At 38.5% G+C, this 26,814-nt stretch overlaps 1 protein-coding gene across 1 annotated transcript in view; it reads left to right on the top strand.

Moving 5' to 3' along the window:
• The window catches only part of LOC110460751 (ETS translocation variant 1-like), a 67,724-nt gene that overhangs the window by 16,178 nt on the left and 24,732 nt on the right, over nt 1-26,814 (top strand). The window contains exons 4-7 of the mRNA XM_021513862.1: nt 931-978; nt 5,021-5,095; nt 25,289-25,583; nt 26,415-26,644. Of these exons, the coding sequence (XP_021369537.1) occupies nt 931-978; nt 5,021-5,095; nt 25,289-25,583; nt 26,415-26,644 (648 nt within the window). The remainder of the gene's footprint in view (nt 1-930; nt 979-5,020; nt 5,096-25,288; nt 25,584-26,414; nt 26,645-26,814) is intronic.

Here is a 26,814-nt window from a genome sequence, read left to right as displayed (position 1 = left end):
TGGCTGACTGTTAAACAATAGGTTACACCTGGCTGACTGTTAAACAATAGGTTGACTTACATACTTATTAACATGATATTCACCTGTGGTTGGGGAAGCTAGGACAGTCTAACATTTGTAAACTTTTCTAATGCCAAGTGTGATGTATTCTTTCAACTAATTTTAACATGTGTACTATCTTCGATTACACACTTGCAGCAAATATCTAAGGAAATTAACCTATAAAAAGATGTTACTAGCGAAAGAACAGTATATATATCAAGATATAGGTAAATATTTACCAAGTCTCATGTTTACAATTGAATTTGATGCAGAATACCAGCCAAACACTTGTATGCCTACATCACTACTGCAGTAAACAATCATAATTACAATCGTACTGATCGTCATTTTGCTACTAACTATATGAAATGCAACTGCCTACTGAAATGAAATACAAATAATATATTTATTTCTATAATTATTTACTTATATCTATACTTCAACTAGGGTAAAGAACAAGGTTAGTTACAAAATATCAATCTTCTTTGTAGAGCCACATCACTTAGGCATTTGACTAAGTTCACTTCCGGTTTTGAGGGATGAAAAACATCAGAAAATATGTATTCTGTTTATGTCATGTTTCTGTTAATAACATGTTTTCTCTGACAAATGGGAAGTGATATTAAGAGAAATCTACTGTACCAACAGTGCCTGTTGAAGTTGTGAAAAACTCATCATGTGGAAAATATTACACATGAATTTCACTGAGGACAAAATTGTATGTTAATGCCCACTGCCTATTTTTTTGTATGAAATTTTTGAAGTCCAGGAAAAGATTATAAATCTGTTCTATTGATAAAAGAAAGAAAATTTTCTTAAAATAATGACAAAAAGCCTGTAACTTACAGTGATTCATTAAACACTTATTTTGTTTCTTCATTAACTCAGAACTGTTCCAGGACTTAAGCCAGATGCAAGAGGCGTGGTTAGCGGAGGGTAAGTGAACAATTTATTTATTTATAAACTAATTCTTATCATTTAAAGTTCTAAGGGATGATGAAAAAAATAGTGTTTATTTATAGAGCAGCTTTTAAATATCACAATCTGGAAATATTGAGTCACAAGCTTTACAAATACCAGATATTAATACATATTGTTTTGTATCTCTCAAAATAACAACAGTTTATTTTATATATCTTATTCATGGAAAAATTTAATGCAGTTGACTAGACCCAGATTTAGTAGGTTGGATATTTTTGGCATCTTTTTATGATAGAGTTTAATCAGAAGTTGTAAAATCGAGGGCCATTTGCCTTTTTCCAACAATATTGAAGAGCAATATTATATAGTTGTTCATTACAGAGAAATTTTTATCCTTATTCAAGGATTTGAAATATGGAAGAAATCTTCGATATAAACATACTTGATGCGAACTGAAAAATTGATATGGATGAAATATACAACAATTAAACAGTTAATCAATTAAAATGTATGGGTTATAATAAAATGAAATTGGGCCAGACTAGGATTCGAACCCCAAACCTCTGATCACGGTTGTTATAATTAAATGAGTTACTTCACTTAGTCAACAGTTGCAGCATCTATAATAACCCTGGCCCAGTTGTACTATTGTTATATCTGAAAGTGTATCAAGGGGAGGTTACTGTATGTACTTAACAAAACTACAGTGGAACTCTCTAGTGTTTTACCCTCAGTGGGACAGGGATCATTAAATCTGCCACTGATAATGACTAGGTACATTGGAATTTCCTCAGACTATAACCCATCGTCAGATTAACATGATCGGTGGAGTTTTGTGCCACGTACAGTATCCAGGTTACGTCATTTCAGTGAGATCACACTTGAAAATGGTTCCGGAGTGGTCCCAGTATCTGTGGACACTCGGACAAGTTCAAAACAGAACTGATACAACTGTTTTTGCTCAAGACTTGCTGAGTGATGAAGAGACGAGTATCACAAATTATTGATGTTACTTCTCCAGTATAGAAAAGGCATTGATGCAGTAGACTTGTTATTTCCTACAAACAGATGTATTCGTGCAAGCATAAAGAATAATTCAGATTACCCTGACGAAGAAAAATGTCGAAATAGACATCCTGAAGATTGACATCAATTAATTTTACAGTGTTATAGAATCTATCTTCATTTACGATATATACAAGAATAGCACTTTAGAGAGTTAAATGGGAGTTTTCCTGTCTTTGAATTTATTTGAAAAAAACGAAACAGAAAAAACCTTAATTAAAATTAAAGATAGTCTATAGTGAAAAAACTGCCGGGGAGTCGGAGCATGTTTAATATTAAAGGCAGTGAAAGTGTTATTGGGTGACAGTGGGAGAGACTCGTATTTCATGATAAACCTGCGCGGCTCATCATTTTGTCTTCATTACGGCACATCTTTGGAGGTTAATTCTGCGAGGCTGGGGTCCAGTGTTGAGGTCATCACTTTCCGTTAGGACAGGGTATACCCTAGCAGACAACTGGTTTGACCTGCTGTTAACTGGACAGTCCGTTATTACTGAGGATATGTTGCCGCTCCCAGAGGAACTGAGATAGCAAACAGTAGGATTTATTTTCCCCACCTGATATTGGTTAAATGGAATCAAGCAATTATTTTCTCAATTTGGTAAAAATAATCCAATGATTTTCCCACCAAAAAAGACCAAAGTTTTTTAGATGCTTAACAATTGATATACTATGTATATATATATATAACAAGTACCACCATCATTGATAAATCCTTTGATAATATTGCTGAGATCAGTGTCATAAGTCATGAAAACACCTAAAAAAAACCATAATGTATAACAGATTAATTGATGAAATACAGAAATAATTTCAAAAGATCAAGTTTTTGTTTAACCTAAAATTAACATGATCTGTTGAAGTTTGCAGCTGTTCATATTTATATTGGCAATAGCTAAATTCTCTAAATTGTGTCTTTTGAATCATTATTTCTTCATTCTGATACATGTGTGCTGTTATAACACTTTTCATTGGTCAGTAAATGTATTGTCATCTCATAATGTCCCAAGTGTGAGTCCTCACCTAGTTTATAAATGTAAGTTCCATTCTTGAATACAAATTTTGATTGGTCAATACTAAACGTGATATCAGCTTCACATGTTTAGTTGTATCTTTCTGTCCAGTCTTCACCTGCAGTTAATATATATATACGTTTTTAACAGATCAATAATTTACAATATTTCACTGGTAAATGTATAGTAATTAAACTAATATGGAACTAAAAGTTTAAATCCTTGGAATATTCTTGACTTCACCCTTAGGCTGATCAAATATATTTCAAGCTCGCCAAGGTCTTGAAATGGAATACAGTTACAAGTGATTCATTAAATCTTTGTCCCAGCAATTCTGAACAATTTCTGTAATACCACTAGTATACATAACTGTGAAATGGTACATTATTGACTGTTGTGAAAATCAGAGAATCCTACATGGTAATTACACAATGATCAAAGGAATACATCATGTTAGCAGGAAATCATCCCATTTAAATTCAAGGTTTGTCAAGTTTTTTAGGAGTGAATTTTAGCCCCAGCACATATGAGATTTAGATGTTTCATGTTTTTATGTTTGCCCAATGCTGATAAAGACTAATCCCAATGTCAATAATATAAGACCTTATTTTCTGGAGATTTCACTTAAGATACCAGGACATGATTTTCGTTCCTAATTTCTGATGGTCCTACATTATTTAAAAACAAATAGAAAAAAGACAGAACTAGTTATAGAATGTTCATTAACCTGTAATTTTCTTCCCAATTCAAAAATGTTGTTCATCCCCACAATGTACCCTGCCATCAGACTCGTCTGTAGTATATCAGTCCAATGATAGCTGATTTCATTAATCAGCTTTCAAATTGGCCATTTACATTGGTAGCTGAGATTTTCATCTTTGTTTCATGGTCCTAAAACCTCTTTGACATAAAGAAGTAAATTGCTAATTCTCGTTTCTGTGGATCTCTAGCTCAGAAAGATATCTTCAGGTGTCGTCATATTTGCCTTGTGGTCATAGCATGTCCACCCATTTTTCATTACGGAGCAGTCTCTAGCCATTTTCTCCATCAATGCCACAAGCCTGATACAGGGCTAATGACAGTGTCTAACTGATGCTGTAGCTTCAGTATGCCTCGTTTCACAGAATTGATGGTTGGTTGCCGGGGGAACAATTGTTGTGTAAATGTGACGACCACCAACAAATAGATCACAACCCTATTAGTCAGGTTCAAACAGAACAAGAATAAAGTGAACAAATGGTCAAGTGAGAGAACCAATTTGATTAACATCACACTCTTCCATTGAACCTGATAATAGTTGATGTCTATATTATTTCTTGTGAGGACGAAAACAGCATTTGTATTGAAAAGTTGCTTATCAATAGATTTTTGAAAGATAAAGGGGATTATGGATGGAGATATATCGATATTATGCGAAAATCTGTTATCAGAAACAATATATTAGATTTGTTTTGTAGTTTATATATAGGCTTTTGGTGTCCGACGGAATCAATGGTGTTTATAGTACTGTATGATATATAAAGGAGACTTAAGAATATTTATTGTCTAAAATGCACGATTTTGCAGCGATTTTGTCTTGTAAGAATTAAGTCCTAATGACAGAATAGAATCGGCATAAAACTCAATACTATGATTGGATTTATATCTCTTGGGAGCCAAGGTTTTTATTCCTTTGTAACTCTCTTTTTTGACGAGAATGATGTTTCTTTAACAGAATTAGAAAGCTTTTTATATAAATTGCATTTATCTCTTTAATATTTTACCGTATTTATCCGGCAATACGCCCATGTATGGTTAAATAAGGACATCCTTATTGATTGAACTTCAGTAGAAACATAAATTGTTCTGTTATCAGCCCATCTCTAAATTTGAGCGAGAGATTATAATTATGCGTTGACCCACTGGGCTTAATTATATTGCAGTATATATATATATATTTTTGAAAATGTGACAAACAACGGATTTGTTGTTTTTTACAGCTAGTCACTCAGACCAAGAGAGAGAACAGTTTGTCCCTGGCTACTCTTCCACAGCCAAAACACCCCTGAATGGAGGTAAGAGTATGATAGTGAACCAACAAAGTAATAAAAGTACAATCCCTCTTATCACGGTCCTAATATTTGTATTTCGTACATGTGATGCTACTGTGACTTCCTTTACAAGTTTGGCCCATCTTCTCCTATACTCTAGGTACAGCATGCACATTGGGTTTGGTGTGACAGTGTAAACAAGATGATTTAACTGAATTGTTCTAGTCTACATAGCTGTACAAATGGTTACCAGGAAATTAGGAAGTTATATTGCGAAACCTGTCTAACATGACCCCTCAGTATTTTGACATGTTATCTCAATTTTGCTGTAGTATTTTTTCTTAGAACTACCAAACAAGACCTGTGTATTCTGAAAGCCTGTCCTATCTGACCAATATGATATGTCACATAGGGTATCAGATTAGACAGGTGTTGCTGTATTTAAAAGGATGTTATCATTTCATTGGATGGTATGTATGGGTGTTATGTATTTCTAACATCAGTACAGAAACACTGGAATAAACTTTGATATGTTCAGAAAGGGCCATCTAGTTTTGGAGCACTCTGAATGAAGGATGAGGATTTCAGAAATAATATACATATTGAAAGAACTTTTTTGAAACCGGGAGGGGAGTCGGTTTCATTTTAGAAAAGTTACCGACCAATTCAACTTCAATCAATCAAGTTCAGGATATTTTGATTGTGATCATAGGTAATCAGAAGTGTTTTTTTTTTTATATATATATATATATACAGCAAGACATTTTTACCAACATCAAGAGGTCAATGCCTTCATTTGGTCAGATAAGACTGTCAGATAAGACAGTGTGTCAGTAAACCTGATTTTACTTGTAAACATCAGAGGTGGGGGGGGATCATTTGGTCACATGATAATGTGTCAATTAGGTCTGTGTTGTTGACCAAGAAACTTACGAAGGTGTCATAAAATCATGTCAAATTACAGAAAGCTGGTAATTTAAGTCAGATGTGGTCTTTAAGTACCCTCAGTGACAGAGCACAAATACAATAAAAGTCATCTTTGATTTGAAAGGATTAACTCACTCACCCCTGACAATTCATAATGAACTAGTCCAACCTTTGAATTGGAAGAGTTCAAATGTGTCTTTAGGGGTGAATGAGTTAAATCTGTACTGATAATTCTTTACAAAAGATTTGTCTTAAAACTGGCAATAGACAATGACATTAATAGGAATGAAGGTCAAATCCCTCGATATAAGATATAAAACAAACTATAAGTTATATGCACAGAAAATAATGGGGTTTCAGAAAAAAACATGATATTATCCAAAGTGTGATATTATAAACAAAAAGACATGAAAAGGAATCCTTTGTACTTTAGTTCAGATCTGTATTGTCATACAGTTTTCTACAGTACAGAAAATAACACAGTGTTAAAACCAATCTATCAAAGTAACCATGTGTGTTTATAATGATTTAACCCTGTGTGTATGATCTGTTCCAAAAATCTTTCCAGTGCAACATGAGAAGTATAACAGTATTATTGTAGTCCCAATCTTACAAATACGGCAAAAGATGTGGGCGTATCATAAAAATAAACTATACATATAAATGGTCACATGCTGGCGGATATATAACTATTTGAATGTAGCCTGTTGGGCATAGTCATTTTATAATTGGATGGAAATTTTTCTTGAACTTTACTATAGAGTTGATGTTGTGGGCAATTTTTGTATAGGACATTGGGAATATTTTTTTTCAACAGAGTTATCAAATTTTAAGTAAAAAGATATTGCTATTTAAAAATATAAAATGAGTTCAGTTACATCAAGATTTATATGCGTAGTGACATATATATATTTACAGTCAAATTTTAAATGTAAATAAAAAGTTCAAAAGATTTCCTAAATGATCAGTATTTTCATGATATTTACTAAGTAATAATTTTAACAATTTGTTTTCAATTTTAAAAATGAAGTACCGTAACAAATTATCACATGTACATGGCCTGTGCTGTGGAGTGGGATACATTACATCGTGTTAAAGTAGAAAAGACCAATTTGTACAAAATTTGAAATTGAAAATACCGACGATCAGCTGAAAAAAAAATCAAAATTTAAATTGATGGACTAATTAAATACAAATAATGTCCCGAACGTGCACTCTCCATTTCTATCAGATAGAATTAGTTAATTATTGAGATAATCAGGAGAATTACTTTAGTAACAGTAGAACATGTTCCATTGAGTACTGCTAGGCATACTTATTTAAGCATCTGCAGGTGTGGAGTTTATACTAGCAGAACAGAATACAACTTTGTGATTTAAGATAAATAGCTGTATGACTTATTCAAACACCAGCTTTTCAGAAAAAATCACTCTAGATTTTATAGAAATATCAATCATGAAATAATTGTAAAAGAACTCCTAATGAAAACATTTAACAAAAAATATTTCAAGCAAGGGTAGAGTGTCAATTTCTAGGTTCAAGTTGATTGTAACATATGGTTAATAAGAACAGTTGGTTTTCCCCATTTCTTTTTTTCAAAATTTTGATACCAATTTGACATAACAAGTATCAATATTGATAAAAAAATAATCCTCTTTAACCATTTGTTTCGCATCACAAATTTGATACATATATTGAAAATGGTGTTACACCCCTATTATAAACCGGAGAATTTTGTTTTTTATTGTAACTTAATGGAATAAAAAATTGTCTTGTAAATGTTTGAAGACTTGGTTCCCATGAAGCGACTCAGGTGTTCCCCGAGTAAACACCTGCCTTTGCGTTGGGTTTTCCTCGTTAGTAAAACGTAATAAGCCACACTAGACTTCCATGCACAGGTAATTCACAAGTTTGCACAAGTTTTTGGATGATTTAATAAAAACAGTTGTGGAAAATTTCCTTTCCTTTTGTCTATAAAGCTGTGACATGGTTGGCTACGATCGGCAACATGTGATATCGGAATGTTCTGCATAGCAAGCAGATGACATGGTAAGATGTTCAGCAACGAGGAGGAGGAGGAGAGCGTATTTTGGAAATTTACTTAATAGCGAGTCACAGCACACTTCTCCAACAGACCAGAATGCTGCATCTGGCTTTATAAATAAATACTTAAGGCCGAAAATAAACTAAATTTTCCACGAATTACGTAATTTGTCTTTGTGAGGGTATGATTGTTTTTGGTAGGATATGAGTTATTAGAATTTACAGAAGTGAGTTTGTGTTATGATACAGCACTCATAACGGTATAACTGACCTAGTTGGCATGCGTTTGGGCTACTGCTGCGTCATCTGTACATATGGGCAGAGTGCTCGTCTACGGTGGAGAGACACAATGCCGCGTCAAAATGCCAACATCCCATAATACTTACCCGCCCTCTCTTTATAGTAAACTTCTTTAAAAGAAAATAGTTTCCAATTTTCAAGGAAATTTCCTCAAGTTAAATTATTTGTGTCGCGGTGTATGTGTGGGGTGTTACAAACAAGCAAACGATACCGGAGATTGGGGCGATTATCAGCAATGTGTTTCTTTCTTCCTACGCCTACAAAGGCTTTCATCTGATCAGGCTTCAAATCTGTCTTTTATAGTCAGTTGTGTACGGTCCAAATACACCAGAACGCTGTCATACATCACACACACATCTGAATCTTTTAACGTTGAATGCATTCATGTTATAAAAATCATTGCTTATGTAATTGTACAGAGACAAGAAACACTTATTTGAGATCTTATAATCATTTAAGGCATAAATGACCAAGAGATTTTAAATGGGGAGCGTTTATTTTTTATTGAAAAAAATCTGCAATTTGCTAAAATCTGTAAAGTGTTTTTATGGAGGAAACTAAATTAACTCATTTTATTGCNCTCCCCCCATCCTCTTAATTTGTCTTGACTTGCCTATAGAGCTGTGAAATTACAGCATTAGAATAAGAGAATCATTCAAAATGGACATGACACATGTTTCAATTTAACGAGCCAATGGTGAGCTAAAATGAAAAATTGGTGATGAGTTTCATAAATTTTATATGAAATGAAAACCAGTATAAGATCATTTTTATCACATAATCAAGATTTGTGGCGTTTATTCGGGGAAAACGACAATTTTCATGCAACCATGAAATGTGTAAAAAAACGCCATTTTGACTCCAGTGCGTTACAAGTATGTGACGTCATGAATTTGTCCTAGGCATGACGTCACAATTGAAACTTTCAACCAATCACAGGGTAGTGTAATTACATGAGTTAATACGTGAAAAAATATGACATGATAAAAGAATTTACGCAACTTTTCCTCAGTGAGACTGAAGAACTGAGCAGGGCCCAAACATTTTCAATGAATAGTATTCTATAACTATGGAATTTGATTAAAGGTATATTTCCCTTTGGAGACTGTTCAAAGCTAAATTCCCTGATAAGTAAATGTTAAGATTGCACACATTGAAATAGACCTAAGATCCCTGTTTGATAAACATTTAAAGAGACCTAGATTCATTCGCAATAATCTTTAGAAGATATACACATTGCACATAAGTTGAGGTACGTACATTATTGGTGTAGTATACATGCAAGGCAGATGTTATAATTTTATTATGTATCGTTGCATATAAACAAGCAATGAAAATCTTAAGGAATTAGCAGGTCATTAGACTTAACAGTGATTACAGACATTAGGGTTTAATTGGTCCTGATTGTATTAGCAGTCTATGGGAGGGATCTGTGGCTCACGGTGCCAAGCACCTGTTAGGGAACAGACCCTGTGCAACCCCCTCCCACTGATTCCCACAACGTCATAGCCCCTCCCCCCCACTTCAGCAGGCCTTCCTAATTAGGCCATCTGGGTTATGAATGAAATACCACCAGCCCCGACTGTGGGCAAAATTAAAACAGTACTTTGTAAGTCAGGCAAGATATGTGTAGTTCTGGATATTACGTTCATACAGGGTAGAAATGGACGACCTACACCTGTCTGTGTTATTCTCGGCACCCTATGGAGATATATTGCTTTCTGGTTCCTGTGTGAATACAACAGTTTATCAACAGGATATAAATCATGTACAAAGTATTGGAAATCAGTGACTATTGAAGTCCGTTGAACGTTATTATATAATTAAGACATCAGAATCTATTGTAAGGGCACCTGTATAATAGAAATTGTTCCTGTGTACATAAGCTACAATGTACCTGTATATAAAGGGCACCTGAGTATTTAGGATGCCTGCAGTATACAGGACATGTAAAATGTATATAGAACACACATATATATGACACTTGTCTGTAAAGGAAACCTGTGAATTAAGGACACTTTATATTTAAGGCTTCTGCATCAATTGTAGCACACCTGTTTGCGTGTATAGCACACCTGTATGCAGCTATATATATATATATATACAAAGCACACCTATGCATATCTATAGCACACTTATATATATATATATTAATACAAAACACCTGTATCAGTATTGTTTAAGATTCATGTATATATATAAAACAGTTGTGAGTAAATATATAGGATTGTAGTATTTAAAAATTTCTATCATCTACATATAAAATTTGTCTTGTAGATCTTCAAAAATAAACCAAGGTCACTAAAAGTTTCTAGGTATCTCTCAGTGCAAAGTAGGGGAAACACAGACGCTTTCGAAGGTGCATTTGTCAGAAATTCTAAGTGATACTATGGTAGTCAAGAGAAGAAAATCTTCCAATAGCCTTAATAGAATTACTTGCCCTAGAGTGCACTGGTATTTATAAGCCTGAATTTGACTACATGAGTATTTGACTAAGTGTAGTTGTTGTTCAACCTGCAAAGATTTGTGAGTACATTAAAAAAGTTAAATATCGGACACGATTTATTATGGCTGGTATAAATAACCCCAAAATCAACTTTTATCAGGAATCGAATCAGAAATCTTATCGAATTGTAATCTGAGTTATTGATGATGTGTGATTACATTTTTCTTTTTATGTTTTTTTTGTTTTTGTCTTGTAAATTATTAATACGATAAATAACATACACCATATTGTCAAACGATTTTATTAAATGTAATCGAGGAATGTTTTAATAGTTGTTATCTTTCATCTAAAATATCAAGTGATCAGATGTTATCTGTCATATTGATAATTGTGTGATAAGAGAAAGATTTCTCTGACAAACTTAATTCTAATCAAACATGTACACAAAGCCACATGATGTCATTTGACAATTTGTTACAAACAATTCCTTCCTCCCAGCTCATATGACTGAAGGCCCTTGGAATAGCACTAAAAGAGGTATCAGCGTTTATTTAGATTAATATCTACTATTAAGGGTTTACGATTATTAACAGGCATTTTTTGGAAGAATTGATGTTTTATTTCTATCGGGTAACGTGGCTTCCATGACTTCCGTAATTGATCTGCTTCGGATTTCGCATTTATGTCGGCAACTTAACGACCCTATTACATGTACAGGTACAGGTGAAATGTAACTTAACGACCTTACTTGTACAGGTGAAACAAAACGTAATGACTAACCTACAAGGTAAAAGAGCCATGGCCTATTGATGGCGGACGATTGGAGAGTGATAAGGCTTGGCGACCCTTTGATCCGATCGTCCGTCCAACCTGGGTGTTGGGTGACGCGACATGCACACACCGATAAAAACTGAATCAAAGACACAGCCTCTTTATGGTTTCCGGAAAATTCTGAGAAACGTTGACTGATATTTCTTAACAGTTACTAGACGAAAAGATACCATAAATTGTACATTTTTCACGCATTTTTTTTATCTATTTTAGGATTTCTGCGATATCCTCATGAATCAAAAGTCATAGGGAATAACCATACCTTAATTCTCTGATGAAAAAAGATCTTTTTGAGAACATTTTTGATGCTAGAAATTAATTCATTTATATTGGTGCGTGAAATATTGCCATTAATGTATGATATGTTGCTAGAGTCGTTCAGAAATTACAGTATAACTTGACAGATTATTAAATGTATATGTATCTTGAATTGTCTAGAGGAAATCTATCATTAGTACAAAGCATGAAGTGATATGAATGAAATTGAAATATATAGATTTTAGATGATCTAAAACGCATGTAGACCTATATCTAGGTCAGGTTCAACAAAGGTAAATAATGTTAAAACATTAAGTTCTTAAGCAGCTAGTCTCTCTACACAATCTGGTTCAATGAAAGTTTGTTTGGTCCCCACCTCCATCTGTTCTATCTAAAAAACAAACTATAAAATATAACAATGGTCTTTTTAGAGTCTGGTATAGTATTAATAGCAGTTCTGTACGATGTCCCCTCTGTGTGGTCACCTCTGTGCGATGTCCCCTCTGTGTGGTCACTTCTGTATGATGTCCTCTCTGAGTGGTCACTTCTGTATGATGTCCTCTCTGAGTGGTCACTTCTGTATGATGTCCTCTCTGAGTGGTCACTTCTGTATGATGTCCTCTCTGAGTGGTCACTTCTGTATGATGTCCTCTCTGAGTGGTCACTTCTGTATGATGTCCTCTCTGAGTGGTCACTTCTGTATGATGTCCTCTCTGTGTGGTCACTACTGTACGATGTCCCCTCTGTGCGATCACTTCTGTACGATGTCCCCTCTGTGTGGCCACTTCTGTATGATGTCCTCTCTGTGTGGTCACTTCTGTATGATGTCCTGTCTGTGTGGTCACTACGGTATGATGTCCTCTCTGTGTGGTCACTACTGTATGATGTCCCCTCTGTGTGGTCACTTCTGTAAATCTGTAAGGTGTCCCCTCTGTGTGGTCACTTCTGTGCAATGTCCCCTCTGTGTGGTCACTACTGTATGATGTCCTCTCTGTGTGGTCACTTCAGTATGATGTCCTCTCTGTGTGGTCACTACTGTATGATGTCCTCTCTGTGTGGTCACTTCTGTATGATGTCCCCGCTGTGTGGTCACTACTGTACGATGTCCCCTCTGTGTGGTCACTTCTGTACAATGTCCCCTCTGTGTGGTCACTTCTGTACAATGTCCCCTCTGTGTGATCACCTCTATGATTTTTTGTCCCCTCTGTGTGGTCACTTCTGTGCGATGTACCCTCTGTGTGGTCACTACTGTATGATGTCCTCTCTGTGTGGTCACTTCTGTTTGATGTCCTCTCTGTGTGGTCACTTCTGTATGATGTCCTCTCTGTGTGATCCCTTCTGTACGATGGCCCCTCTGTGTGGTCACTTCTGTACGATGTCTCCTCTGTGTGGTCACTTCTGTATGATGTCCCCGCTGTGTGGTCACTACTGTACGATGTCCCCTCTGTGTGATCACCTCTGTACGATGTCCCCTCTGTGTGGTCACCTCTGTGCGATGTCCCCTCTGTGTGGTCTCTTCTGTAATTCTGTAAGGTGTCCCCTCTGTGTGGTCACTTCTGTGCAATGTCCCCTCAGTGTGGTCACTACTGTACGATGTCCCCTCTGTGTGCTCGCTTCTGTATGATGTCCCCTCTGTGTGGTCACTTCTGTAAATCTGTAAGGAGTCCCCTCTGTGTGGTCACTTCTGTGCAATGTCCCCTCTGTGTGGTCACTACTGTATAATGTCCTCTCTGTGTGGTCACTTCTGTATGATGTCCCCGCTGTGTGGTCACTACTGTACGATGTCCCCTCTGTGTGCTCACTTCTGTACGATGTCCCCTCTGTGTGGCCACTTCTGTATGATGTCCTCTCTGTGTGGTCACTTCTGTGCGATGTCCTCTCTGTGTGTTCACTTCTGTACGATGTCCCCTCTGTGTGGTCACTTCTATAAAATGTCCCCACTGTGTGATCACTTCTGTATAATGTCCCCTCTGTGTGATCACTTCTGTACGATGTCCCCCCTGTGTGGTCACTTCTGTATGATGTCCTCTCTGTGTGGTCACTTCTGTATGATGTCCCCTCTGTGTGGTCACTTCTGTACTATGTCCCCTCTGTGTGATCACTTCTGTGCGATGTCCCCTCTGTGTTGTCACTTCTGTACGATGTCCCCTCTGTGTGGTCAGTTCTGTGCGATGTCCCCTCTGTGTGGTCACTTCTGTATGACGTCCCCTCTGTGTGGTCACTTCTGTACAATGTCCCCCCTGTGTGGTCACTTCTGTGCGATGTCCCCTCTGTGATCAATTCTGTACGATGTCCCCTCTGTGTGGTCACTTCTGTACAATGTCCCCCCTGTGTGGTCACTTCTGTGCGATGTCCCCTCTGTGTGGTCACTCCTGTATGATGTCCCCTCTGTGTGGTCACTTCTGTACTATGTCCCCTCTGTGTGATCACTTCTGTGCGATGTCCCTTCTGTGTGGTCACTTCTGTATGATGTCCCCTCTGGGTGGTCACTTCTGTGCGATGTCCCCTCTGTGTGGTCACCTTTGTGCGATGGCCCCTCTGTGTGGTTACTTCTGAACGATGTCCCCTCTGTGTGGTCACTTCTGTATGACGTCCCCTCTGTGTGGTCACTTCTGTACGATGTCCCCCCTTGTGTGATTTCTTTTGTGGGATGTCCCCCCTTCGTGATCACTTCTGTACAATGTCCCCTCTGTGTGACCAACTGTATGTTGTCCCCTCTGTGTGGTCACTTCTGTGCGATGTCCCCACTGTGTGGTCACTTCTGTACGATGTCCCCTCTGGGTGAACACTTCTGTATGATGTCCCCTCTGTGTGGTCACTTCTGTACTATGTCCCCTCTGTGTGATCACTTCTGTGCGATGTCCCTTCTGTGTGGTCACTTCTGTATGATTTCCCCTCTGTGTGGTCACTTCTGTACGATGTCCACTCTGTGTGATCACTTCTGTGCGATGTCCCGTCTGTGTGGTCACTTCTGTATGATGTCCCCTCTGTGATCAATTCTGTATTATGTCCCCTCTATGTGTGGTCACTTCTGTATGATGTCCCCTCTGTGTGATCACTTCTGTGCGATGTCCCTTCTGTGTGGTCACTTCTGTATGATTTCCCCTCTGTGTGGTCACTTCTGTACGATGTCCCCCCTTGTGTGATTACTTTTGTGGGATGTCCCCCCTTCGTGATCACTTCTGTACAATGTCCCCTCTGTGTGACCAACTGTATGTTGTCCCCTCTGTGTGGTCACTTCTGTGCGATGTCCCCACTGTGTGGTCACTTCTGTACGATGTCCCCTCTGGGTGTTCACTTCTGTGCGATGTCCCCTCTGTGTGGTCACTCCTGTACGATGTCCCCTCTGTGTGGTCAGTTCTGTGCGATGTCCCCTCTGTGTGGTCACTTCTGTATGACGTCCCCTCTGTGTGGTCACTTCTGTACAATGTCCCCCCTATGTGGTCACTTCTGTACGATGTCCCCTCTGTGTGATCACTTCTGTACGATGTCACCTCTGTGTGGTCACTTCTGTGCGATGTCCCCTCTTTGATCAATTCTGTACACTACTGTATGATGTCCTCTCTGTGTGGTCACTTCTGTGCGATGTCCCCTCTGTGATCAATTCTGTACGATGTCCCCTCTGTGTGGTCACTTCTATAAAATGTCCCCTCTGTGTGATCACTTCTGTATAATGTCCCCTCTGTGTGATCACTTCTGTACGATGTCACCTCTGTGTGGTCACTTCTGTGCGATGTCCCCTCTTTGATCAATTCTGTACACTACTGTATGATGTCCTCTCTGTGTGGTCACTTCTGTTTGATGTCCTCTCTGTGTGGTCACTTCTGTATGATGTCCCCTCTGGGTGATCACTTCTGTGCGATGTCCCCTCTGTGTGGTCACCTTTGTGCGATGTCCCCTCTGTGTGGTTACTTCTGAACGATGTCCCCTCTGTGTGGTCACTTCTGTATGACGTCCCCTCTGTGTGGTCCCTTCTGTACAATGTCCCCCCTGTGTGGTCACTTCTGTGCGATGTCCCCTCTGTGATCAATTCTGTACGATGTCCCCTCTGTGTGGTCACTTCTGTATGATGTCCCCCCTTGTGTGGTCACTTCTGTACGATTGTGTGGTCACTTCTGTATGATGTCCTCTCTGTGTGGTCACTTCTGTACGATGTCCTCTCTGTATGGTCACTTCTGTACGATGTCCCCTCTGTGTGGTCCCTACTGTATGATGTCCTCTCTGTGTGGTCACTTCTGTACGATGTCCTCTCTGTATGGTCACTACTGTATGATGTCCTCTCTGTGTGGTAACTTCTGTATGATGTCCTCTCTGTGTGGTCACTTCTGTACGATGTCCTCTCTGTATGGTCACTACTGTATGATGTCCTCTCTGTGTGGTAACTTCTGTATGATGTCCTCTCTGTGTGGTCACTTCTGTACGATGTCCTCTCTGTATGGTCACTACTGTATGATGTCCTCTCTGTGTGGTAACTTCTGTATGATGTCCTCTCTGTGTGGTCACTTCTGTACGATGTCCCCTCTTTGTGGTCACTTCTGTACGATGTCCCCTCTGTGTGATCACTTCTGTGCGATGTCCCCTCTGTGTTGTCACTTCTGTACGATGTCCCCTCTGGGTGATCACTTCTGTATGATGTCCCCTCTGTGTGGTCACTTCTGTACTATGTCCCCTCTGTGTGATCACTTCTGTGCGATGTCCCCTCTGTGTTGTCACTTCTGTACGATGTCCCCTCTGTGTGGTCACTTCTGTATGACGTCCCCTCTGTGTGGTCACTTCTGTACAATGTCCCCCCTGTGTGGTCACTTCTGTACGATGTCCCCTCTGTGTGGTCAGTTCTGTGCGATGTCCCCTCTGTGTGGTCACTTCTGTACAATGTCCCCCCCTGTGTGGTCACTTCTGTACGATGTCCCCCCTGTGTGGTCACTTCTGTGCGATGTCCCCTCTGTGATCAATTCTGTACGATGTCCCCTCTGTGTGGTCACTTCTGTATGATGTCCCCCCTTGTGTGGTCACTTCTGTACGATGTCCCCCCTGTGTGATCACTTCTGTGCGATGTCCCCTCTGTGTGGTCACTTCTGTACGATGTCCCCTCTGTGTGGTCTCTTCTGTACGATGTCCCCTCTGTGTGGTCACTTCTGTGCGATGTCCCCTCTGTGATCAATTCTGTACGATGTCCCCTCTGTGTGGTCACTTCTGTACAATGTCCCCTCTGTGTGATCACTTCTGTGTGATGTCCCCCCTGTGTGATCATGTCTGTACGATGTCCCCTCTATGTGTGATCACTTCTGTATGATGTCCCCTCTGTGTGGTCACTTCTGTACGATGTCCCCTCTGTGTGGTCACTTCTGTACGGTGTCCCCTCTGTGTGGTCACTTCTGTACAATGTCTGTGCGATGTCCCCTCTGTGTGGTCTCTTCTGTACAATGTCCCCTCTGTTTGGTCACTTCTGTACTATGTCCCCTCTGTGTGATCACTTCTGTGCGATGTCCCCCCTGTGTTATCACTTCTGTGCGATGTCCCCTCGGTGTGGTCACTTCTGTACGATGTCCCCCCTGTGTGATCACTTCTGTGCGATGTCCCCCCTGTGTTATCACTTCTGTGATTCTGTATTATGTCCCCTCTATGTGTGGTCACTTCTGTATGATGTCCCCCCTTGTGTGGTCACTTCTGTACGATGTCCCCGCTGTGTGGTCACTTCTGTATGATGTCCTCTCTGTGTGGTCACTTCTGTGCGATGTCCCCCCTGTGTTATCACTTCTGTGCGATGTCCCCTCTGTGTGGTCACTTCTGTACGATGTCCCCCCTTGTGTGATTACTTTTGTGGGATGTCCCCCCTTCGTGATCACTTCTGTACAATGTCCCCTCTGTGTGATCACCTCTATGATTTTTTGTGTGTGTGTGGTCACTTCTGTATGATGTCTTCTCTGTGTGGTCACTTCTGTGCGATGTCCCCCCTTGTGTGATCACTTCTGTGCAATGTTTCCCTGTGTGATCACTTCTGTGCGATGTCCCCCCTTGTGTGATTACTTTTGTGGGATGTCCCCCCTTCGTGATCACTTCTGTACAATGTCCCCTCTGTGTGATCACCTCTGTATGATTTTTAGTGTGTGTGTGGTCACTTCTGTATGATGTCTTCTCTGTGTGGTCACTTCTGTGCGATGTCCCCCCTTGTGTGATCACTTCTGTGCAATGTTTCCCTGTGTGATCACTTCTGTACAATGTCCCCTCTGTGTGATCACTTCTGTATGATTTTTTGTGTGTGTGTGGTCACTTCTGTATGATGTCTTCTCTGTGTGGTCACTTCTGTGCGATGTCCCCCCTTGTGTGATCACTTCTGTGCGATGTTTCCCTGTGTGATCACTTCTGTACAATGTTCCCTCCGTGTGATCACTTCTGTATGATTTTTTGGGTGTGTGTGGTCACTTCTGACTCGTCTTTAATCATTTATTTCACATTTTTTTTATTCTTTTATCAACTCAATTTAAATTGTTTTTAAAAGATGAGCCTTTTTTGTCATGCTGAGTACAAATTACTGTTGTGTCAGGCGATTAACTCCGAGTGATACCAAGTACAATACTGGTGTTGTCAGATCTCTAGTTAACATTGGACCTCATTAAGACTGGCAGGGTTGTTACTATGTAGATAATACTGTCGGGTCATCGTCGTAGTCGAGCTTTGGCGGAAAAAACAATGAGATACACCTAAGCCCTGACAGACTGATCATTCCACTGTTCTCCACCCAACAGTGTAATAAGCTCTTGTCCTTGTCAAAGACAACCCACTTTGTGGACTTGAGTCGACGACTACTCTAATTACTATAGCCGGCATGGAGGGGAACGTCAGTCAGCGCTCATAGCCGTTGACGCATAAGAGTTCCTATAGTGACAATGCAATGACAATCTCTGGTACAAACGACACGGCATTGAAATGCCACAATTCTCACTCGGTGTGCACTGTGCGTTTGACTCGTGTAAAATCTGAGCCAGTTCTATCATCAATTATAGCTGGAATCAGCATCATCAACACGACAATTCTTAGCTAACATAAATCCACCTGCCTCAAGCTTGCTGATCAGTGGGACAAAACTAGCATCTCCTCTCTCCCAGGGGGTGCCATACTAATTGAACAATAAGACTCACAAACTCCCCTTCCCCGCCATCGGCTCCAGGATCAGATGTAAGGGGCGCAGGCATCGGTCTCTCTGATTTGTCGACTGATTTACATGTTATCAACACGACCGCTGAATTATTTATAGCCAGTCAGACCTGTGCAGTGCAAGACGGCGACTTTGTATTGTATAGTCGAAATGGGAAAGACATCACACATAACGCCTATCATATTTGCAGGGCGCGATCATCTTGGACGTGCTTATGCCATAAGACAATATTGTCATTAAAGAGAGAAAATTGGAGAAAAAAGTGATATTGGTTTCCGTGAGCGAGCTAGCTATAGGCTAACACGGACCAATTATATGTTGTAATTGATTCTGTTATACTGTTATGCACCAGCGGTACTTCCGCGTCATTATCGTAGCCATTACCTGTACACCTTGGCTTTTATAACACACCAACAATTTTTTCCTCCAATAACATGGGCATTTCTTTTCTCTTAAATAAACACACAGACTTGCAGAGGAATATTTTGAAATACAGATAGAAAAAATTACAATTGTTGACTTGACCTTAATGTCAAGGAAATGTTTGTATCGCATTTTTGGTATTTTTCATTGCATATATAAGTTTCTCTTTCATCCTTTAAAGGAGAAAACATAGTTTATATTGCATACAAAATTAATGCATCAATTAATCTTTATACTCACCAAAAATCTTTAGTTGATTCCAGTACAACAGATTTTGTGAAAAAGTAGAAAATTCATTTGCAGAATTAGGTGCATTGACAGATTTTCTTTGAACAATTACGTCATATACTTATACATCATATTTTTTACCTTTACAAAATTCTAATTTTCCAGAATAAATCTAATGATCTGGCATCTACGATAGGATAACCTATAAAAAACGCTGAAATTGAAACATTTTGCCTTTATTTGCTTTTATAACACTGGTTTTGCAAAATTTCAAAGGCAAACTTCGCCTGGTTATTACTGGAAATAATTAGTAAACTTATCTTGCAGAGAAATATTCCATGAAATGAAAAAGTCCTATGAAAATGGTAAAGTACAGTATCTATAAGATGTCTTACAAAAGAGGTCAAGTTGTCATAATAGCAGCAAAGTCTTCCCTCGAGATTGATATGGCCAACAAAAGAACTATTAAAAAATATGGTGAAAATCAAGTTGACATCCTAACATTGTCTTTTTCCTTTTTTCCTTTGGATATTTGCTGAAAATAATACAGATGAACAATAAAATGCAATTTCTATTGTAAGATATATCTCATCACTGTAAACCAGGATGATTTGAGAATCAATTTGTTTATTAATCATTTAATAAGTGTTTAATTATCTGATTCATACGTTTCAAATTTATTTTGGTTTCAGTTACTGTTATAGTTAATTTTTTGAAAGGAAACTAAAAACATTGTCCAATTTTCCAGACAAGCATTGTCAGGAACATCATGACTGAAAATTGATTGAGAAAAAAAGGATGAATAATCAAAGTTAAGTGTGATCTGTCATTTATTGAAATATATTCTGTAGGTCTGTCTCATAACTGGTTTTACTTTCCCCCCTTTTTTTTTCTCTCTTAGTGTGAAGTAAATAATTCAAAATTAATCTCGCATTCTTGATCTGAAATCTTCCCCCGTTATTGACTTGGTATTTAGTGGCTACAAGGCGAACCATTGGTAGTAATTTCAGAAATCTTGCGACAAATTACAGCAATGATGTTGTTTCCTTGAGGTTACGGTAACGTCGCATATCAAGTGATATAGTGTGACAATCACGAGGAGAAATCGCGACTAAATACCCCGAAAACATAGACAGCAGTGATTGTATGTCCACCCTAGCGTTTCCACGACGCTGGTAATTGTAAATAATAGCCAGCCTAAGTGAGTAGGACTAGGAGGATGAAAGCTACGCATATTAAATGCATGAGATATGGATTTTAATTGAATTAATTATGGGCAATGGGAACAAATTGGCCGTCTTCAGGTGGTAATTTAAGTCGTTATGTGTCATTAATTAGTAAATTGAAATAATGACGTGGAGGTTGTTCCATGTTATGGCTTCGTAACTGTTTTATCTTTCAGCGGTCATCAGTAGTACATTTCAAGACAAACGTATTATGTTTTTGTATTAATTTAACATCTATTACAATCTGAAGTTCTAAAAATAAACGTTGAGGATCGAATTTAAGTACTGGTTGTTCTGTAAAATACTTGGTTAAATCTGGGCTGTGCTTTGATTCTTTTTTGTAACATATTCGATGTTATTTTATTTTTATTTTTTGGTAGGTACCTTGATGCTCTGTTAATTTATTTTTTTCAAGATGGGAACTACATATACTGCATTTATATTATGATATTACAATTGAACAATGTCAATTAATCTAGAGTGGAAACCTGAGTTTATGTGGTACACATGTAAAGACATGCATCTGACCATAGAAGGTTGCCAGTCCTTCACATGAATACTTCCTAATATACTAAATACTCATCTGTACAGCTGGGTAAATTTGAGCAATCTGATTACACAGTCTCATTATACTAATACAAACATGATAGTTTGAGAGAGGCGGAGAAACACCGACAGACAGTGATAAAAGTAGTTCAGCATATATAACCGCTATATTACCACAGAAAGATAGGCAGCTCATGGTAAAAATACTCCACAGCTATACAGATGTCCACCTGTAATCCCTGTGAGTTCTAGAAATACAGTCCCAGGTGAAAATCTGGCAGAATGAGAACAAGAGTAAGTTGATCGAGTTGTACTAGTACGTGCCTTGAAACAAGAGCATGCTGGGGTCGGAGTAATTACAAGCTCTCCAATGACCCTGATCATGTACTGGCATACTCCTGGTGAACTTCAGTACCTCAAACTTATTATCAGAAACAATGGAAGATTTCTTAAACTCGGATATCTTCCAAAACTTTGGTTCCATTTCAGTGAGAGTACTTGAAGCCTCATTGTAAAGTCATCTTGTGACATTTCTGACTTTGATGCCATTATGATTGGCTGAATTCTACCATTATATTCTGATATCATTTAAAATGATTTGTTTTGGAAGACACATTTCCAAGATGCTTTGGAGTTTAGGCAATCATTCATTCTTATTACTGAAAAATAATATTTATCAAATACGGATTATTTTTTTAGGTGAATATTTGTTTATATGAACCTGAAAAAAGTTATATTGACCTTGACTTCAATATCACTTTTCAGGTCTATAAAACCCCAGATTCAACGAAATAAAAGTCCTTAACTGTTAGATTTGATGCTATATATGAGTCTTACTTTCGGAATAAGACCAAGATATTCACTAAATGATAAGCTCAACTGGAATTGTCCATTTCATTAAGTTCCTCACCAATACTGCTGACGACATCCTCGATATCCAGGGGTTACGCTCACTTTCAGTCCCTACACCCCTGGAATATGTCATGGCAAAATTGAAGGCACGAAGATAGCTGTTTGATTGGTCTCGGGTATAAAAAAAAATTGACCAATCACTAGGCTGATACGTGTCCTTTGAAGATTACAAAGGAGAGACGCCTGACTTCAAAGCCTGTCAATTTTTACCATTACGTGACCCCGAGATTCTTTTAATGTATACATCAAAGAATAGAACTAGTCTTCTTGTCTCATCAACAAGGTGGCACATACCAAGCCTTCAATTTTGCTATGACATATTCCAGCGGTGTAGAGAGTGAAAGTGAGCGTAACCCCTGGATATCGAGGATGTGTTGAAGAGGACCTCACTTCTACATTCTGTCTATCTGTCCCTCCATCTTTTTCTGCTTATCTCATATACCCTATCTCCTATAATTGCAAAAAAATGGACGTGAGCACCTCTTGGGATGACAATTAGTGTTGCAAGCTGAAATTGTGACCTGTACGTGTCCCACTAAATACAGAGTTATGGCCCTTTGAAGGATATCCAGCAAACGATGGTTGATTTTCACCCTCATGCAATGAAATGATATTATTCTTACTTGATTTGTAACACAATCAGTAGATTTAAAAGTCACTGATGAAGCTATTTCGTGGGTGAAATTACTACAAAATACCTAACAGACAGTGGCATTAAGCAACGATTCGTTGTTCATGTAATACTTATATCCCCCATAATAAAGTTTCCCGGTACTTTTTTATCGGGGATATAAATATGACATATGACATTAGGAAGAAATATAGATATTTGATTATCTTAGTTTGTGTGATTTAAGAGATATTAAGTTTGCAAAATATGATGTAGTTAAGAATATGGTTTAGATTATTATTATGGAATTTCATAATGTTTAACCATTAAAATCTGTTTCAAAGATTTGATGAGGGAAATGTAATGTGAGAGAATTAATGGCGAGCTTAGGAATTCACTTCAAGTTCTCGAATTAAATTGCTTCCATGAAAAATATGGCGATTCTACTAAATAATGGAACATCAAATTCAAAACTTTGACAAAAATTGCTTCAAAATTTTGATAAAGGTGTATGTATCCCATTATGCCCATATTCATGAACGCTTCATCAGCATCTGCTAGTGTAATGTCCCTGAGCCCTATAGTCTGGTGTTTGGTGAGAAGACATTTGTTTAATCCCCATCAGTCAAGTCTGACAACTCATTATAAGACATTGCTGTATTTTTTGACATGATGTGGAAACTGAAATTGTCCTGATCATGCAATGAAGGGTCTATAATACCATCAGCAGTGACCAGCATTATCGGGAGTAATGTTAACGCCATTATTTTCTAAATTAAGATTTTATATTAACGACGTTTGTATTATAGTTTAGTATGACAGCACCAGTCATAAAAAAATGGAAACCTTAATTAAATAGTTTGATGACATCATATGAACAATGTTTGAAAATCTATCCGAGCATATCCACGTTATATGTGCATATTAAACCTGGGGTAATAACAGCGGGGGAAAAAACATGTTTGTCTCGCATATACACCGTTTTGAATCTTTAACCCCTCGGTGATTTGTTGTTGTCAGATTTTGAATAATTTATGGATGGCATACTGTGGCTGTACAACAGTGCCGTGATTATCCGTGTCAACGTGGACAGTGAGAGAGATTAACAAAGATAATGTGATATCCATAGACGGCCATATGCAGCTTCAATACGTCATGAATGTTGACAAATTTGACAGTTTAAATATTGGAGCGTATGATGGACGGTTGTTATGGAGATCTGAGTCTCGCTAATTGCTATGATTTACAATGCTCTATGCACAGAGGTGAGATATCCTGTCAGTCCCATCATCTCCTGTGTTTGGTTATCCACAGGGCGGGGAGGGGATATCTGGTCATTATAGATATCTACTGTGTTAAGTTATCCACAGGTATGGGATATCCCGTCTTACTTCGTATCTAATGTATAATATTTTCAATAGAATTCTTTCAGACTTATTCTCATGGAGTGTCAGTGAGTGGATTCCTTTAGGGTTGTTCTGTTTGTGTGTCAGTGAGTGGATTCCTTTAGGGTTGTTCTGTTTGTGTGTCAGTGAGTGGATTCCTTTAGGGTTGTTCTGTTTGTGTGTCAGTGAGTGGATTCCTTTAGGGTTGTTCTGTTTGTGTGTCAGTGAGTGGATTCCTTTAGGGTTGTTCTGTTTGTGTGTCAGTGAGTGGATTCCTTTAGGGTTGTTCTGTTTGTGTGTCAGTGAGTGGATTCCTTTAGGGTTGTTCTGTTTGTGTGTCAGTGAGTGGATTCCTTTAGGGTTGTTCTGTTTGTGTGTCAGTGAGTGGATTCCTTTAGGGTTGTTCTGTTTGTGTGTCAGTGAGTGGATTCCTTTAGGGTTGTTCTGTTTGTGTGTCAGTGAGTGGATTCCTTTAGGGTTGTTCTGTTTGTGTGTCAGTGAGTGGATTCCTTTAGGGTTGTTCTGTTTGTGTGTCAGTGAGTGGATTCCTTTAGGGTTGTTCTGTTTGTGTGTCAGTGAGTGGATTCCTTTAGGGTTGTTCTGTTTGTGTGTCAGTGAGTGGATTCCTTTAGGGTTGTTCTGTTTGTGTGTCAGTGAGTGGATTCCTTTAGGGTTGTTCTGTTTGTGTGTCAGTGAGTGGATTCCTTTAGGGTTGTTCTGTTTGTGTGTCAGTGAGTGGATTCCTTTAGGGTTGTTCTGTTTGTGTGTCAGTGAGTGGATTCCTTTAGGGTTGTTCTGTTTGTTAGTCAGGGAGTGGATTCCTTTAGGGTTGTTCTGTTTGTGTGTCAGGGAGTAGATTCCTTTAGAATTGATTAATTTATGTTTTATTGAGTGAACCTTTTAGAATTTGCCGTTTTTTGTTTCAGTGAATGGATGCCTTAAAGTGAAGCCAGAGGCAAAGTCAACCTCAAACAGCTGTTGTAAGTCCACCAATCCTCAGTGCTGCCACAAACCCTCACTGTCAAAGTTTGAATTTGGGGAAAGGAGTTTTGTCAATGGCTCATATGAACAGACCCCATCACCCACAGAGTCCGTGTGTTCCTCCAACTCAGGAAAAGAGTCTGGCTCGACGCTGTCTTCATCGGGCTCGTGTAGTAAGGAGTCGGTGTGTTTTTCACCACCCGCAGAAGCCAGCTGTACCTACTTTAGTCACTCATCCAGGTACTCCACCCCCTTTCTTCTTCAACCTCACCCCCCTTAATATACAGATATATCTACAACTTGGCTTTTCTATATTTTCCCCTACCTGTGTGAAATAGGTGATTGTATAATTCAATAGTTTCATCCTTTCCCTTCCTGTAGAAATAGATATATAAAGCTTAAAGCTATAATTTGATTATTCCATCGTTCCTCACTCCTCCTAATACCGACTTTTTTTTAACTTAACGACTGTAACCTGGGAATGTTCACCTAGTCAAACTTCAACCCTACGATGGTCAAATCTGCATTCATCCAGTGTAAATTTCACCTTTCACCTTTGATTACCGTTTCTATTATGTTGTTTATTAATGTTTGCTCCTATGATAGATTTGCTCCCCTTTATGAGAGTGTAAAACATAAATGTAAAACTGCAGTGATTTTCTTTTTAATAAGCTAATACAGTATTCCATCTCTTCCGTTTCTGAATCCTCCCTTAAAATAGATACTGACATAACCTGGCTATTCTATCGTTTTCTCTCCCCACTGTAAAATAGATACTGACATTACCTGGCTATTCTATCGTTTTCTCTCCCCACTGTAAAATAGATACTGACATTACCTGGCTATTCTATCGTTTTCTCTCCCCCCTGTAAAATAGATACTGACATTACCTGGCTATTCTATCGTATTCTCTCCCCACTGTAAAATAGACATGCAGGTATTACTTGGTTTCTTTATTCTTTTCATCCTTTCCATTTCCTCTGTTACAAAGAAACGATCAAACATCTAATCTACTATAAAAATTGAATAATTTAAAATACTTCATAAAATCAAAATAAACTCCTTTTTCAGGTTACACCGATCAGATCCAGAACGAGGTTACATTTCTGCGGAGCCTCAGTCCGGATACTCACACCTCGTGTCTTCATCCTATGCCCATCATTTTTTCAAACAAGAGCATCACGATCGCAGCTACGACATGGCCACCATCACACGGAATCATGGGTACCCACAACCACCTTGTGCTCCGCCCCCTCCCGTGCATATCAAACAGGAGCCAAGGGACCTGTCTTTTGACAATGGTGAGTATGTCTTTTAAAGGAGCAAAGGGACCTGTCTTTTGACAATGGTGAGTATGTCTTTTAAAGGCGCCATGGGACCTGTCTTTTGACAATGGTGAGTGTGTATTCTAAAGGCGCCGAGGGACCTGTCTTTTGACAATGGTGAATGTGTATTATACAGGATCTGATGG

This window comes from Mizuhopecten yessoensis, unplaced genomic scaffold (assembly GCF_002113885.1).
Source record: "Mizuhopecten yessoensis strain PY_sf001 unplaced genomic scaffold, ASM211388v2 scaffold10479, whole genome shotgun sequence".
In the NCBI taxonomy this organism is placed as follows: domain Eukaryota; kingdom Metazoa; phylum Mollusca; class Bivalvia; order Pectinida; family Pectinidae; genus Mizuhopecten; species Mizuhopecten yessoensis.
This window is presented reverse-complemented; position numbering and strand designations above follow the sequence as displayed.